Source organism: Delphinus delphis, chromosome 10 (assembly GCF_949987515.2).
Source record: "Delphinus delphis chromosome 10, mDelDel1.2, whole genome shotgun sequence".
Classification (NCBI taxonomy): domain Eukaryota; kingdom Metazoa; phylum Chordata; class Mammalia; order Artiodactyla; family Delphinidae; genus Delphinus; species Delphinus delphis.
In genome coordinates, this window is record NC_082692.2 from 11,800,837 (window position 1) to 11,818,790 (window position 17,954).

Sequence of the window (17,954 nt, forward strand, 5' to 3'; positions counted from 1 at the left end):
ATAAAGGGGAGAAGCATTCCAGCCAGAGGGAGCAGTCTGGAGTAAGCAGGGTCCCCTGAGCACCTTTGCCTCTATCCTAAGAGCATTTATTTCTACATAGAGTGACACTCTGGGGGGATCAGATCAGTAAAGCAACGTTCGTATCAACACATCCTCCCCCCCGCCAACGCCCCCAAAAAGAGGCACTTTTGCTTAAATGGGATTCACACAGGCAGGGCTGAGCTTTGTTGTGACTGGGCTGCCATGGGGCTCCTGTCCCTTCTAGAAAAGGGACACCCAGATGGCCTTACCCACGACAAGGGCTTCAGATAGCAAGCTCTGCATTCTCTGAACTTGCTCTCTGAATATTTTACTCTTTCAATTCACATACACACATTTACACCACAGAAGGTGAGGGGAACAGCGATGATTTGATCTGAAACCACTTCTGTTCCCTAAGCCTCACTGCCCCTCAACCCTAGATTTTAACACACTGTAAATAAAAGGTTACCCTCAATGTATTTATTCATATATACATGTATTTGCACATTTCTTCCTCAGTTGGTTTAAGTTTCTTCGGCTTGCTGGAGAGTTTGGTTTTAGTTGGTTTCATTGACCTTCCTGGCACGGAGGAGTCTTCTGTAAGGGAAATTCCTTCCTGGATCAGTTAATAAAAGATCAACACAGAAGTGAGTCTTGTGCCACTTGACACTCCTGTGGTTTGTGTGGGACAGACGCCCTCTGTATTTTCTGCATTCTGGCTTGCTGTGCATTACCAACGCGAAGCAAAGGCCCTCCTGGCTAAACTTCAGGCAAAAAAGCCTTTGGAGGCCCTACATTCTGCTTGTTTCTTCCCTTGATGCCCAGGAGCTCCACACTCTCTCCAGCCCCACCCCTGGGTGGCTCTGAACTCCCTTAGTTCAACCTAAATTTCCATTTAAAGCATCTTCGCCCTGGTAATGGACTGGAGGGTGTTCCTGGTGGAGGGATGGGTGGCTCCCATCTTGCTGGCCTGATCACGGCTGGCGCCCAGCAGCTGAGTACAGGCCCTCCTGGAGCTCCACCGCCGTTGGTGGGTGTCTGATCATGCCTGTCCTCTCCTGCACACCAGCCTCCTTCTTTCCCCAGCACCTCCAGGTGCAGATAACCTAGGTCTTCAGCACATCTGGACCTCCCCGCCCCCTTTCTGTACTGATTTTAATAACATACACTCATTTCCTCGTATCGGACACTCTAGAATGAATCACCTATCCCGCAAACATACCCCGAATGGCTAAGAGTGCTTCCTCCCTGGATTTGGCCTCTGAGTTGTGTCATTCAAGCTCTTTTGTTGCGTGGGGACAGCAAAGCAAAGCCACACCTTTGTAATCCCCCGGGACCCGCACACACAAAGCCAAACCGCAGACCTGCACTTTGCACAAAGTACGGATTCTTCTGGCCTCTTTAAAACAAGATATTGGTTTGTCTTGTTCTTTAGGTCCTGCTTTCATCTGCGTCTCACAAATACTTCATCACTTGGGAGCTTGGCTTAGTCCTCTGAGGGGTAATTTATTTTACTGCCGCTTTTTAATCTGTTATGCCCTTATTTTTCATAGCCTCCCTGAGAAAGTCATCAGGGAAAAAGCGCCTTTTATTTGAGCAACGGTCGGAGCATTTATCTTTGAGGTTATGAAATTGTAGAATGTTTTTCCATGTCCTGCTCTGTCATCTGTGTTTGCGTGTTTGTTTTTCATTCAGGCTGTGCCGTCTTCTCATTATGTGTGGCATTTGTCATTGCCGACTTTTGAGAAAGCAGTAAACACGGAACATCCTGTTCACGTACAGGCAGTGATTCCATAAAGCCCCCTTAATGCCCAGGGTGTGAGTTGTGTCCATTTAAATGAAGATGTACAAATCAGAAAATTGCCAATTAAAACCCCTTTTCAGTGGGAAAACATTACAGGGGTTTTCTTTTAACAGGAAGGGCAAGTTGGAGGAGAGGGGGAGCTTGTTGGAAGAGGAGGGTAGTTCTCTTGGGCTCAGTCCACCCTGAGGGTGGCAGGGCATGGCGCCGCTGTCTACTTTTCTGTATCCTGTCCTTTCTCTGAAGTGATCCTGCTCAAGGCATGGGCTGTTTGCTGCCTGGTGCCAGTGAGCTGAATAGAGAAATGGAGAGTGAGCAGTGAGCATGTTAAAGCAGTTGAACAGGGTGATTTTATGTCTGTGAGTCTAATAATAAATTTGAGCTTGTAGTTTATGTCTTTCATTTTCCCTCTACAATAATTATCTTATAAAAATATCCATTTGTAAAAGACAGAAAATCTAAAGGGGACCGTGAGGGGGAACCAAATGCAAAACGGATCCTCTTCTGCGAAGGTTTGAGAAGCACTGCGCCTTACATCTCTCAGTCGGACGGGGACGGACACACACACACACACACACACACACACACACACACACCCATCTGATCCTCCTTGAAGGTCAGTCCTCTGGGCTTGGAGGCTCTCCCAGCACACACTTCTGCTCTCTCATCTTCTGGACAGTCAGTTGGTTGCAAAAAAAGAGGTCTTTGTTCCTCACAACACAGGAATGGGAGCATTGTTTTATTCCCTTACCATTTATGACGTTTGGAATTTCTGTTAAACCGTGTTATGTGGCTGTTTTCCTCTGGTTATTCCTGGGTTCTGAAGTGCTTTTGATTAATTTGTGACGTTTGTAAGATTTTAGGGACTGAGGGTTGTTGCCCAGTTAGTATGCAGCAGTCATGCTGTCTCCCTGTTGATCAAATGTCAGTTCATATTGGGAATATGACCTATTCAGGAGTGTTTCTGGTGGGTCGTAAGGGAGGCAAGAGTTGAGTCTGGGCAGGACACGGGAGGTTAAAACTTAAGGGAGCTAATTTTTACAAAGTGGAAAACCAGTGTGTGTGTGTGGGGGTTATTTTGTTAAATACTAGAATGTTAACTTAAAATGTTAGGGTATTTTGAGCACCCGCAGTTAAAGATACTATGCTTAACTGTTTTCCATGATCTCAGCGATAGTTAAGGGAAGACTTGTTCGTGCTGTAGAATTATAAATATATGTAATACTCAAAGCAGCCTTGAGCTGGGGTGGCTTTATCAGCCCCACCCACATAGGGATTGACTCCAGTTTGGGGTTCTGAGCAGATCCGTTTAAAGCCCTGTGCCGTAGGGCTGCTTTTTGATTCTTGTTTTTTCCCTGCTCTCAAATATTGTTTCTTAAGCATCTTTGTGAGCAGGGCCAGAGAGGTGGTTTAAAGCAGGACACGTACAGGTTCACATCCTCAAAGGTGTTTATTTTCCATTAGGCTGTTGATATCTTGAAAATTCAAGGAAGAGCTAATAGGAGGCAATTTATGGTAAAGGTCAAGCCAGTTATACAGGGGGTAAAAACACTTGGGTAGATAAAGGAAAACGGTTACTGGCTACAGCGTTAGGAAAAAAGTAAAGAAACCTTTCCAAGAGTCATTAGGATTCAAATTAATAGAGTGTCTGACATGTAAAATTGTGTGAATGAACAATGTCTGGTTAAGGAGATTGAAGTTGTGATTTGTAGACACCAAAGGATAAATTAGGGGTTTGGTATCTACGTAGGATGGTAATAGGGGAGAGGCCTGAGAAAGGTAGGTTAAGGCCAGTTTTTCAAATCCCTAACTAAGGACTTTGGACTTTTTGTGTGGGCAGAAGGTAACCCATAATTTGGGCATGAAGGAGGGGTTTTGAATAGACTAGAGAAGTGATCTTCCCCCCCTCCCCCCACCCCCTGCATTACAAGCTTTAATTCCAGGTGGATTTATTTGGCTGACTTGGAGTTAGAAGAGCTTAGAGATGGGGAGACTACTTCCTCTGGGGGTGTGAGACCAGGTCAGTGACAGGCTAAGGTGGACGGGGTGTCCTTACACAATATGAAGGCAGTTGTGCATGTGTTTGTGATAGTATCGTGTTAAAGCACAGAATGCTAAATAAATGTGGCAGATGATTTGTGAAGAAGCACAAAAGTCATTAATCCCGTGTCACCTAATACCGCATGCCGCTTTGGAGATACCCAGGCACACACTGGTTTGTGCACAGGCACGCGCTTGTGTGCAAACGTACACACATGCTCATGGTGCGTATTTTATATCAGTGTAGACAATGTAGCCCTTTAAAGCAAATTTATTGCCCTTTAAAGCAGGCTTGTGGTTTACAAGAGTGAGAGAGATATAGAGAACCTTAATTAGAAACAAAGAGTTTGCTTGAAATAAGGTCTCTCTTCCCTTTTGTGTCATGATTTTATTGCTGCAGGTAGATCTATATCCTCCGATCTCTGCTTGTTGTTAATTTTCTTTTGCTTTTACAGGCCCAGGCTGCAAGCACAAAGGAAGTTTGCTCAATCCCAGCCGAATAGTCCCAGCACAACTCCAGTAAAGATAGTGGAGCCATTGCTACCCCCTCCAGCTACTCAAATTTCTGACCTCTCTAAAAGGAAGCCTAAGACAGAAGATTTTCTTACTTTTCTCTGCCTTCGAGGTAAGACTGTGTTGCCATTTTGGAGGGAGCGGCCTGGTTGAAGGAAAAAGGGGCAAGGCCTGTCCCCAGGAGTTTTGATGTTGGCTTTGGTCTCTGCTCTACAACCTCTGTGAATTCCCAGCCTGGTTTGAGGGAGTGAGAGTGTAAAGTGAGGAATCCCACCCAGAGGGTGCTTGAGCCTTCCTGTTTCTCCTTCCCTTTTCCTCTGACTCCCGAATCACCTTTCTTGGCATCTCAACACACAGTGTCACAGTTTGTAGTCTTACATTTTTTTTTTTTTGGTAGTCTTACATTTTTATAATTGACTTCTCCCTGACATCCTTTTAGGACCTCTACCACCCCAGCATCACCGTAACACACATGCTTTGCAAACTTGGCTTTTTGTTTTGTAATTTTTTTTTTTTTTTTTTGGTGGGGTAGTTGTGGATGGGTGTTAGTTCCCGTTTCCTAGTGTTTCCTGAGGTCTGAGAATAAGCCACGCTAATGGAGGGTCCACTCCCTCCCCCCGCCATACTACTTTAGGAAAAATAACAGTAGTGCTTTGTAGGTGTAGATAACAGTGGAAATATTGGTCTGTCCATACGAACAGGACCAGTGAACGGAGTGCACGGAGAGGATTTTGTAATTACAAAATTACAATTTTGTAATGAAGGATGGGTTTGGATTTACATGGCCTTATTTTGGGAAAGTCTTTACTGTAGGAACTAAGTGAGGGAAGAACACAGAAAATGGTGAGGGAGATTGAGGGGCCTCTCCATTTCAGGTAGGAGCATCACAGAAGGGCGTCTTCGAGCTTCTCGTTGCCCTGTTGGGCCATAGCATTTCAGTCTGTTCTTTGATTGACGGTGCTCACGTTGGTCACTGAATCGCCGCAGGTCTGTCAGGCTTTTCCACGGAAAGCGGACCCTTGGCAGCCTTTGTGATTATACAGATTTCATTGTGAGGCTCTTTGTTTTTGTTTTTTTTTGCGGTACGCGGGCCTCTCACTGCTGTGGCCTCTCCCGTTGCGGAGCACAGGCTCCGGACGCGCAGGCTCAGCGGCCATGGCTCACAGGCCCAGCCGCTCCGCGGCATGTGGGATCCTCCCAGACCGGGGCACAAACCCGTGTCCCCTGCATTGGCAGGCGGACTCTCAACCACTGCACCACCAGGGAAGCCCACGAGGCTCTTTGAAACTCCATATTTCATTTCTCATCAAACTCGATTTACTCATTTTTTTGGGGATCTGGATGGGCTCATTTCCTGTTTTGTTCAGAGAGTTGTAATCTGTTTTGATGTTTGATTGTCCCAGATCCCATCAGTGTAGCCCCTTCAGGCTGGCTGCCTTGCCCTTTGACACGTCCCTGTCATGCTCCCATCCCAGCTCCCTGACGCAGTGGAATGTCCTGGACTCTTGTTGTGTACTCCCTCCCTCAGCCCCTAGATCAGCCATTTCTTCTAAGAGCCCTGTTCATTTTAAGGAACAGCTGCTCTTTAGGAGCTAGGGTCTGGGCTTGAGGTGTGCTCATAGCTATCAGAGGGAAATGCGTTGTGTGTGGGAGGGCATGTGCAAGGGCATGTATGTGCACATGTACACACATGCTCATTTAGTATGCACATCTATGTCTCTAGGTCTATTAAAATCCATGAACGAGCACCAGTACCTCCTAATTTTAGTTTAGCACCAAAGGGTTCCTTCTGGTTTTCTGTTTTTTTTTTTCCTATATTAAACAGTGAGAAAGTTGACTTCTGTTATCCATAAATTGTTTATTTGATCCATCTTTTCCAGTGTGCCCCACCTCCCATCTCTTCTGCCACCCTCCCCACGGAGCCCTTCTGATCTCACTTGGCTGGGACCCTGTGAACGGCCTGACCTGTGTGTGAACACCTACTTCTTCATCCTCCTTTGGCTCTCGCACACCACAGGGGCTGCCGTGGTCATTACACACACACAGACACACACCCCTTGTACCAGTTTGCTTTAGGACTAAATTGTTAGGGAAGGGAAAATGAAGGGTGAGGTTTTTGTTTGAGATTACAGGCTACTGATATGATAGTCCTGGGAGACTCAAGACATAAAGGAGGAGAATAACTGTATTTCAGTGCAGACCACTTCTCCCTCACGAAAGGGAGGTGGGGTGGGTAGCAGGGCCTCCTGCCAGCATCTCCCTTGGGTTTGACATAGCTCTTTGCCGAAGGAGTCTAGTGATCCTAGGTGTTGAGGGTGGAGATGGAAAGGAAGGTGTAAAAACCCACTAGCAAAGAATCAAGTGCAGGATTGGCTGTGAAGGGTGAAAGGAAGAGGAAAGATGAGAGTGACCAACCGGCTGGTAGACGGTGGGGTGGTGTCATGAGCAGTGGAGGGTGAGTGGGACCAGGTGATCAGAAGAAGGAATTTGAGCCAAAGGGATCTTTGAAGGGTCAACAAGTGTCATCAGAAGCAAGATGGTTCAGGTAAACAATTAAAGCTCTGTGTTGGTAAGACTCTTCATTGTGTCTTTTTAATCCCACTGGAGCCACATTTACCTTGGAGCCATGCCTTAACTCTTTTCTTTAGGAAGATTCATTGATCGTGTTCTATTAGGATGTCAGAAAACTGCTCTGCAGATTATGGAACTTAGTTACGAGCAGAATTTGTATGTTTGTGCCACGTGCCTGTATATGCATGATTTGTTTACATCATATTTCCTCTGGTTTGGGGTGATTCAGGGAGGACCTGCTTGGAGAGGCATGCTTAGTACTCGAGTAAATGGCATGTAGGGAAAACATTCCCAAGTACCCAACTTTGACATTTCCAGGCTCGAGACACAAGAGAATCATGTCTTTTCATAGACACAGTTTACTTCTGTCACTTGTCAGATGGAACAAAAGTTTCAGTAAGTGAAACATAAGATGTTTAATTTTGGAAAAATGCTCTGAGGCTTGGAAAGTTCTTCCTGCATTCATGAGCCAGACAATACAAATAGGTTCCGTTGTTTATTTTAGCTGATGTGCAATAAGGTTTTGACACAGAGTATTGCACTCTCTTCCTCTTCCTCCTGTGCTTTTTAGATTTAAGGTATTTTATTTTAAAAGCCAGGGCTGTGTGAGGTCAGGTGTGTTTACCTGATCTGGCTTTTCTAAAAGCCTCAAATGATAGGTGATTCGCTAAGTACTTCATGATATTGGAAATGTGATGGATTTGGTGGCCTTAGATGGCATACTTTAATATGCAGTTGCTTGAGCTAATTAAAACTCATATTTTGGGCTTCCTTGGTGGCGCAGTGGTTGAGAGTCCGCCTGCCGATGCAGGGGACGCGGGTTCGTGCCCCGGTCCAGGAAGATCCCACATGCCGTGGAGCGGCTGGGCCCGTGAGCCATGGCCGCTGAGCCTGCATGTCTGGAGCCTGTGCTCCGCAATGGGAGAGGCCACAACAGTGAGAGGCCCGCGTACCGCAAAACAAAAACAAAAACAAAAACAACAACTCGTATTTTGAGGTGTACAAGGGTTAAATAGACAAAGCCTGTTGTAGTGGTACTTTAATAATTCTCTTTCGGTTTCAAATGTTGAAACTTTTTTTAGTTATAAATGTATTTCATGTTCCCTAGGGAAGATCAGCAGAAAAGATGGAGAAACAGACCAAAAAAAAAAGAATCAAAATACCCCTCCCTCTCATCTCCCAGAGACAACCACTGTTTATCGTCTCCTTGGTGAAAATGTTACTAAGCCTTCTCTGTGCATATACAATACAAGTCACACACCCCAACTGGAATTGCATTATATTTTTATTTTTGCAATCTGGTTTTCCTATTTCACACTCTCACATAAATACCCCTTCCATCTTGTGGATGTCTCATCATTTATCTAATTCTTGATTTACATGTAGATGTATTTCTAACTTTTAGGTATCAACTGCTGGTGACACTTCCTCACTTAAGTCTTGGCCTCATCTGGCATCTTAACAGACAAAGTTGATAGTTGGGAATTTGATTAACTTTTTCTTTTACACCTGCATTCTAATTCTGCCGCTGCTTTTTTCGTTCGGGTTCCACACCAAACAGAGTTTGTCTGAGCCCTAAACTTCATGCTCAGCCTCAAGAGCCCGGCCACTCCATCACCCTTACAGGAGTCTCTGGGTAAAGGAGACAGTCTTGATAGGCTTCAGTATTGGTGGGAAAGAAAGCCTGGCTGCAGAAATCGTGAAGGAATCAAAGACCTGGAAACGATGTTTATTTCCAAGGATTACAGATCATCCTTTTCTCCAGTCCTCCGTTATTACCCGTAATAGTCTCAGCGCTAATTTGGAATATGGAAGAGAATGAATCTTGAGACTGAGAAAAAGCCGGCAAGTAGAGTTCTTTAAGCCTTGGTGTTCGTTACCCATCGTGACACTCAGCAAGCCCAAGACCCAGCCTTCTCCCCACAGCTCCATTAAGTATCTTCAGCGAAAGCCTGGGGTGGGGAAAAATGATACCATTAATAATTCTGGGATTAGTGTGTACATGTCAGCACAGCAGCCAGTTGTTCAGGGATAAGAAGCTTTAGAGATTTAAAAAATCTGTCGTAAGGCACGCATAGACCTTTCAGCTAAGTTTGGCAGGGCTCTCTCCTTTCCTATTTAATATCATGACCTAAAATCTCTAAAGGAACCGAAGAGTGAACAGTGCAGCCGGCCCGAAGTGTTTGCCTGCAGTGTATTTATCTTTAAATGTCTGCTTTGAAGGGGGTCCACATGGCTCCTGCCAGAGGCATAATTAGCATCTTTTGCCGAGAAGGGGGAGGGGTGTGTGCCCTGGGCGGCGTGCATCGATTCTAACCATCGCTGCATTTTCTGTCACCGGTCTCGTTATTCTTAATGAGTTCTGTCTTCTTCTCTTTGTCCTGACTGTGATTATTAGCAGGTTAAAAAAGCTTAACACAGCAGAGCAGTGGCAGGTTAAATGATTCTCTTATTTATATTTTTCTCTTTATGGGGCTCTGCAAACAAGGGGATTCCCAAGGGGCATCCCTGAAAATACACATCTACACATGGTTCCTTCTTCTGACCGTAGGTGTCACAGTCCAGTGTCACAGTTCGGAGGAAAGAGAGCTATTTTGGAGGAGGAGCTCTTAGGAAAGACCCACGCTGTCAGCCGTGGCGAAGCAGTCCTTTCTGTTTTGGGACTGCTTGCCTTTTGTTTCGCAGGTCTTAGAGAATCTTCAGCGATCAGCCGTCATTCAATTGCTAATTAATTCAGCAAGCCTTTATTGAACGTTTTTTATATGCCAGACACTAGAAAACAGATTAGCAACATGAAAGCAGTATCCCTGTGGTAGGTGCGATAGACCAACTAGGCAATGCCAGGGTAGAGGATGCGCGTGTGGGACAGGAAGGGACTCTGCCCAAGGCTCTCTGGGATGGAGCTGGCTTTGTAGAAGGAGAAAGTTCTGCAGGAGCCCCTCCCAAGGCCTGGGATGGTGTTGGGCTTGTTGTTTGGAGGGCCCCTCGTTAAAGCAGGGCAGTTAGACGTGTCCGATTCTGTGGGCCCTGGGCTGGATGTTCACCGACGTTCTTCAGCTGAGAGAGGAGACATAACACGTCCAGACCCTTATTGAGTAAGATGATCTCGGCTAGAGGAAGGGCTCTCTAGCCGGAGGCTGAATGATCCTAGTGGATCTTGGGCAGATGACTTAAACCACTCTAAGTCCAAGTGTCTTCTTTTGTAAAATAGGTGTGTAGTCGGCACACAGTTGCTGTGGAGTTAAAGTCATGGGTGTGAAGCAGGCCAGATGGTGCCTGATGTGGTGCCTGATGTGGTGACCATCCAGTGGACTTAACTTAGGTTTCCCAGTGAATTTAGGCAGATGAAGAGGGTATTGGAGTAGCCTTCCGTTTGCAACTGAAGAGGAATGATATAAAAGACCAGCTGAGGAGAATGCAGGTACCAGGAGAGACAGACCACCCATGGAACTCTCGCTAAAGGCATTCATTGGCTTTATTGGTAAGGAGCACATGTTCTGATAAGAGTACTGGCGTTGGGTATTGAGGAAGCCTGGGGTGATTTCGAGGTCACAGAATGAAAGGGGATTAACCTGCTATAAAGCAATTAAGTAATCCTCCAATTGCCAGGAACACTATGGCACTAGTAATGGACTTCCTTGAGCAAAATGGGAGTACTTTACATGGACTCTGGGGAGGAAGGCCTTCTTCACGGTGATGCACAGCTTTTCTTTGATGGATCCTTTGAGAGGTGTCGCATCTTAATTTTTGAGAGAGGAAACAGACAAAGTGGTGTTCTTGCCACCCTGAGGATTTCAGTGGCCACCCTCACTTTTCTCTGGATCAGACTGGCCTTATGTTCCTCATATGCTTGGTTTTCCAAGAGCCTGTATACTTGGCTTAGTTGTGCTGAGCAAGCAATTTACTTGCCAGGAGAGTTTATCGGGCTAGTTATGAAGAAATACGAAACCATCGTGTCCTTAAGCGCCAAGGAGGGGAAGGATGGATCCCCTTTAATTGCTCTGTGACCTCGATCAGTCGTTAAGACTCCAAGACATTTTGCTCAGAGGGTTGGCCCCACTCCAGACTAGCTGGCCTCCAACCAGGCTTTGCCCTCCCTGCAGATAGAGCAGCTCCCTTCTCCCTGCCAGTGGCTGCTGGCGCGGAGTCAGTATCCTTCTCACAGTTGCCTGTGGCCTCCCCCTTAGTTTCTGGAGAGTCCCTTAGTATTTCTTGTCCTTTCTGAAATCCATTTAGAGAAGGTAGATGGAAGTAAGGAGAGTCCTGTTTTGTTTACAGAGCACCTTGCTGGCAGCTGACAGCACTAAAGTCATCAGGATCCGTGTCCCAAAGGCAAGGTGCCCCTTCTACCGTATTTACGTCTGATAGGATATGTGGACACTTTCGTGGTGGAGAGGGCACAGACTTAGGTGTTCTCTGGGTAGTCTCTGTGTGGCCTTGATGAAGTTAGTTTCTGACTTGTTTCCACTTCTGCTAGGTTGAGGGTGCTGTGTGGTTTGATCTGCACATTCAGTTGCTGGGAGGAGATCCAGAGACCTCATTGCATTTGACTGGATGTGTATGCGTTTGTGTACGTTTCAGGTCACAGGTGTAGACAGCCTCGTGGGAAAGACAGTAAGCAGATTATTCCAGCTTTTAATTAAATGATACTTTCTCCCATTGCTGTGGTCGGCTAGGTCGGCACGTGAGCCGACGTGTCAAGAGGGAAAGTGGTTCTCGTTGCCAAGTCCCTCATGTCAGGGCTCTTAGAACACATGCCCTGCCGTGGGGCATTTCCTAAACGTGCGGTCAGACTGGCACATCTGGGAGCACGTAACTGAAGAGGGGGACACTGAAGTGACCGTCATATCATCACTTCCTCCCTGTTCTTCTTGAAAAAAGGCTCTTATGGGCTGAAGGTTTCCAGCTCTCACAAGGCATTACTCTGCCCAAGTTCCAGAAATTCTAACTGTTGAGTTCATTTTGTGTTTCCATCCTATTTCTGTGCACCGCACTGCCCCCCTCCCCTTGTTGCCAGTTTGCTAACTTTCCCACTTAGTAAAGCAGAGAGGAAAGAAATTGCCTATGTTCTCACCTGTGGAAAGTGACAGCCTGCTTTTATAGTTTTGAGTTGTTTTTGTCAGTGAAGCCATGTGTCAGCCTAATGCACTGAAGTGTGGGTGTTGACAGTGCTTTTGCATATGCTACCTCGTAGGCCTTTGGGGTCATCACAGATGTTGTGTCTGAAGACATTAATCTCATTGTACAGACAAGTAAACTGAGGCTCCTGACAATGGGCACGTGACTGCCAAGCTGAGGCTTCATCCTGGACTTCTGGATTCCACGTAGAGTCCTTTTCAATGATTGGCGTCCTGTTTTTGGATAACGTGTGTATTATAAGGAAGAGCAGTTCCAGGACGGGCTTCATCGCCCAGGCCCCTCCTTATCCCATAAGGAATTAGGGGCTCCCTTGGTGTTTGGCCTTTGGCTGGCGGGCTGTTTCCCAAGCCCTGCTAAATGTGCCCCTGGTGGTGCCAGAAATGACATTAGCTGCATGTTTAAAAATTTTATTGTAATATTAACTACATTTTTTTAGGGCATGTGATATTAATTTTCTACTGATATAATAGAATCCATTTAAATCATGAATATGAATCATTTTAAAGAAAATAGCAGGTGGATATGGCACATCATCTCAGGGCCTGTGGAAGTGGGTGAGGTTTGGGAAGTCTTGGTGTAAATTCTTCTTCCCTGGTAAATTGTAAAGCCCGACCTGGAAGAGACAGAGGTCATCATTCAGTGTGTTAACAGTCGTCGCAGTCTTTCAGGGCACTTGGTGTTTACGTGCGGGGTGCCTGAGTGTTCAGGGCGAGTTCGGATGTCTGGTCTGTGAGGGTTGCTGGTGCCTGGATCAGCGCCGGTACATACACAGCGGGATGAATGGACCAAGGCAGTTGTACCCACTTTCTCCCTTGACTCTCCAGTTTCGAAGGATGGAGCTCTCTCCTCTCCTTTCACTTGGGAAATCAGTAAATAACTATCCCTTTCTCCCCCTACCCAGGCCCTACCGGGTCACTTTGAAGTTCTGTATTTTAATTTAATATGATAGTAGGGGCTGATTGCTTTCATTCTGTTTGTGTATCCTGAAGATCAATTACAGACACGCCGAATGGGGGGAGGGGAACAGCCCAGAGGTTATTAGGTCAAGCTACAGAATTTGACTCCCCAGCTAATGCCAGCGGGCAAGGAATCCCTTTAGGGTCTTTGCAAAATAGAGCTGAGCTATGTTTAGCGTGTTAAGATAAAGAACTGGTCGGGGGAGGGAGGATAATGAGAACGAGGGCTTGTATGTGTACATGATTCATGGAGAAGAATCCAATTTTATAGAAACCACAGCCCAAATTAGAGAAGGCAAGCTTTTGGAGTAAAATGATTTCTGTTGTGGTTGTAACATACCACAGTTTGATTTTTGTCCAGATGAAAACATTTGGTTTTCACTTCAGTAAATATTGTGGAGACATTGCCAGCTAATTCTGAAAAGTAATGAAATACGGCTTTGGCAAAGCGCAGATGCATTCTGCACTCCCGATTCCACCGACTGATCCAAGTTCAGATTTTTTTTTCACGTTTGCTAATGTGCTTGAATAATCAGGAGAGAAAAATCTGCCTGCGATTTTAATAGAAAACTGTATATACTAAATACACACGTATAACTACCCGCCCCCTCATACCCTATGCAATCCTTAACGCTCTTAAAACACTAAAAACATTTACTTTTCATTGATTCCTCCTTTAAAACGACAGCGCTTGTAAAGGAGCGAGATGGTGTGATTTTGTGTGCTGAGCAGCCCGTCTGACTTGCACGATTGGGGCTTACACCTCTGATGGGGAGAGCCCACCTGAGGACACCAGGTGTCGGGGCTGCAGAAAGGAAGGCCCTTCCTTTCTCAGACCCCTTGTTTTCACCTCCTTCGCCTGTGTTTTGCAGCAGAGCCCTGCTGTAGAAAGGGAAGGTTATTTTCGTCCCCGTAGATCCATGCCCGTTTTTCTGAATGCTGAACCCACAATGAGCTTTTCAAAAGTTTGCCTCATCTGACATTTGGAGGGAAGACGTTTCCCTAATAAATTTTCTAGAGAGGAAGCTTACCTCTTACGTGCGAGAATCTATAAGGTGCCAACTATTCTTAACGAAAAATTCTAAAAACACGTATAGTCTTCTGTTTTCAGATACGAAATGTTAATTTAACTTTCTGTTCACACGGCCTCAATTTGATTATCTGATATTCCTGTTCACCCATTTTATACTGAAGAATGTGGGATAATTTACACCAGTGATGAACAGCACAGACTTCTGGTTGATTTTAGGACTTCAAAATATCCTTTCCTTCATCTTTTTCTTTTTTTGTGTGTGTCTAGCAGATTCCTCCTCCTCTAAACTTATTTGTGAATTAGATAATTGAGCTTGTAGCCAGGCTAAGAAGAAATAAATATGCCCTATGTGAAGGTCTTGACTAGTTTGGCTTCTCAGATGCTTTTGGTTTTCTTTTATGTGTTTGAGGTTCTTCTTTGGCTTTTCTCTAGGTATTACCAAACAACAGTCAGTGTTTCTCCGTCACCTTGATTATGAAATGTGAGGTGATCTTACTGGTTTTGTGTCAGTAAGAAAGAAAGAAGCTGTTTTTGCTGCCTTTCCCCTCGTGCCGTGCTTTCTCCTGATCTGGAATGTTGGCTTGGCCTCTCCGTGGCTTTGCAGATGGACATGTCAGCGGGGTCTTAGAGGGATTTCCAGTAGCTACATGGTGACAGAGCTTTGGAATATGCAGCATTGTACTCTGTTGGATTTAGTCTTTTCTCCTTGCTTCAGTTTGACTACAAGGTTAATGAGAGGTACAGGTATGCAGGTCCCCAGTAAAATTCTGGAGGTCTGGTTTTTCTGGGGGAGAAGGCTGTAGTTGATGAGGCCACTACTGCGGGGCAGGTTATAGATTGGCAGTGGCTTCTTGAACAAAGCCTGGAGAATAGTAAGGCCATAACCAGGCTTGGGGAGAGTGCTGTCCATGATGAGTGGCACCTGCGGAGGGGAGAACTGGCACAAGCCTAATATTTGAACCAAGGGCATCTTGCCTCTGTTAGTAATTAACTGACCTCTCCGCCTGAGGATCCTTATTATTGAGCATCGGTCCTTTTCCTCCACTTCTCCCCTCTCCCTTCTTTGTACGAGCCTCTCCATTCCCCATCTGGCTTGAGAATCTTCATGGCCTTTTATTTTGTTGATGCTTGATCTTCAGGTCCAGACCAACATGTCAGTCATCTGATGAGAACCCAAGTCACCTTTCAGGGTGAAAGCATTCTGCTTTTATCCCCTGTGCCTCCATCCTTAGAGAAATTGTGTCCTTTCCCACTTCTGACTGCAGAGCCAGTCCCGTCAGAAAGATTTTGTATTATTATAAGTTTTGGTTTGAGAGTGAGTCCCTCAGGAAACACACACCTCTACCTCCCCTTTTACTAGTCTTCTGTTTTCTGTTTCACTTTTCTCTTAGCCTCTGTCTTTTAGAATATGTAACAGGTTCCATCACTTTGTTTATATTTGCTGAGAAGCTGTTTAAAGAAATGGATTCATGGGACTTCCCTGGTGGTCCAGTGGTAAGGAATCAGCCTTACAGTGCAGGGGACTCTGGTTCGATCCTTGGTCGGGGAACTAACATCCCACATGCCGCGGGGCAGCTAAGCCCGCGGGCCACAACTCCTGAGCTCACAAGCCTCAACTAGAGCCCGCAGTGCCACAAACTACAGAGGCCATGCGATCTGGAACCCATGCGCCACAGCTAGAGAGAAGCCCGCGCGCCGCAACAAAAGATCCCACATGGCTCAACGAAGATCCTGTGTGCCGCAGCTAAGACCCAGCGCAGCCAAAAATAAATAAGTAATAAATAAATCTATATTAAAAAATGGATTCATAAGATTGGTTGTTTTCTGCTTTTGTTGAAGAAATTACCCCATATGCTGTCTTTAAGATGTTAATGAAACTTGGATTCTGAACTGAGCTCCTAACATCCCCTCCATTTTAGTTCTTTGGAACATAAATTTAATGTTGACCCCATTCTCAGAATCTTGAATGTAAGGAATGTGATGCTTTATACATTGGGTTTGAGTTTCAAAAACTCCTCAACAGATTCTGTAGGTGGCAGTTAATTATTTCTCATGTGTTTCATGTAGATTTTACCTGATTCTGTTTGAAACATAGATTTACTTTCCCCCTTTTGAAGTTACTCCCAAATGGCCTCTGTTGCAGTTTATTGCCTTTTCTCCTGAGGTGGGGGGGGGGGCGGGAAAGAGGAAGGTGAAGCGGGTAATGGCTTACTTCCTGGAATTATAGCCTTTAATCCTGCTTCCCTCCGACAGAGGGCAGAATGGGCTTGTGGAAGTTACTGCAGGGTCTACAGGAAAACCTGCTCTTCACAGTACTAACCCATTTTCTGATTTCAGCCGCTGGTCAGTGCATCCATGATAGTGTGTAGGAAGGTTCTTCTTTAAAGGAAGTTAGATGTGGATATTTTGATCTCGAAGGAACTTGAAGAGATTTATTTATTTAACCTTCTCATTCTACTGAAGAGGGAAATGTAATGGCTGAGCCTGTAACTTCCGGGTGTTGAGTTCCCCAGCTCTGTCTGTCTGGCAGCATGTAGTGTGTTACCTTGTGTCATGTTACATGCTAGAATGAGTTGGAGTTTATGGTAAATTTCCTTTTCTTTCTTTTTTTCCTTCTCTCTCTCTCTTTTTTTTTTTTTTACTCAGAACCTCTTTTGAGTGCTGAAATAAGGTTTCTCCTGCTTTTTCTTAAGTACTTAAAAAGTTATATTTAGGAAAGGATCTAACGGTAGGGGTATATTTGGCTGTGGAGGTACTTATGTATATCTGTGTGGATGGTAAGTTCCAACTGAAAACTTCGAAGAAGGAAGCTAATAAGGGTGGTGTCTCCTCTTTCTCTATTCAGTCTTGTACCAATTGTAAAACCACTTAGTACACGGGTAAATATACTGTTCCAGTGGAAATACGGCCAGATATCTCCTCCTTCTTCTTTTTTTTTGAAAAACTTCATCTCTGACTTCTATTTGATTAGACGATTTTCCCCAAAGCCTGTGTCAGACCTTCCTTCTGTTGAGAGCCTGCTTCTAATTGGAAGTGATCAAAGGGGAGAAAACAAAGGAAATGGCTTTTGTCAGAGTGTATCCAATTCTGTTATCCACAGAATTTTTGTCACATACATCCCTTTGGAGTTTCATTTCCGTTCAGTGGTGTGTCCCACATAACTTGTAGGGTTTTGAGTATTGGTAGGTCATTGATGACAACAAGAGGAAGGGAGTGTCTTTGCCTTTGTGTTTCTGGGAGCTGGCCGGTTTGGGTTTCCCACTTCAGTGCCGTGATACCACTCAGTCATGTCCGTCTCCTTGTGAGAACATGCAGCCCCGCAGTTGGACAGGAATGGTTTAAACCATTGTGGTTGAAGTCTGAGATCCCTATTTGGGAAGGAGAGCAAATTTGGTTACTTGAATCTTGACCGGTGTTCCTGGAGTGTTAGCTCATTCACAGGAAACTGTCGAGAAGAAATTAGCTTCACATTTATTAGTTCTTCCGTTACTTGATAGTAGCTCTCCTCAAGATACCTAATGGGAAAGAAGATTTGATGTGGGGCCAGAAATTAACTCGGGGCTTAAAAAAATTTTGATCAGTTAATCAATCAATTTGAGGGATTTTTAACAGCCTTCGGTCCCAAACAGTTTACCAATTAATTGACAGATCTCCTTCTGAAAATTCATGATTTGATAAAGAACTGTATTGTGCTTCTTTGTAATATTGAGCTTATTTTCTGGTGTTTTTGTTCTGTCTTATGTTCAGAAACAAAACCATTTGGGGATAAGGAGGTTAAGGTGTGAAAGGAGTAAGGGATGTGTATGAAGAGGGTTTTTTATTTTTTTAAACCAGCCTTTCAGTTAGTGTTATGCAGGAATTTATTTTAATAATTTTACAT

The 17,954-nt window shown here is 45.0% G+C and overlaps 1 protein-coding gene across 5 annotated transcripts in view; it reads left to right on the top strand.

Annotated features, from left to right (window-relative positions):
• JARID2 (jumonji and AT-rich interaction domain containing 2) overlaps nt 1-17,954 on the top strand; it is a 241,142-nt gene that overhangs the window by 176,058 nt on the left and 47,130 nt on the right. For all 5 annotated transcript variants that reach the window (XM_060023607.1, XM_060023608.1, XM_060023610.1 and 2 more), the window contains one exon: nt 4,318-4,487. In XM_060023607.1, coding sequence (XP_059879590.1) covers nt 4,318-4,487 — 170 coding nt within the window. The remainder of the gene's footprint in view (nt 1-4,317; nt 4,488-17,954) is intronic.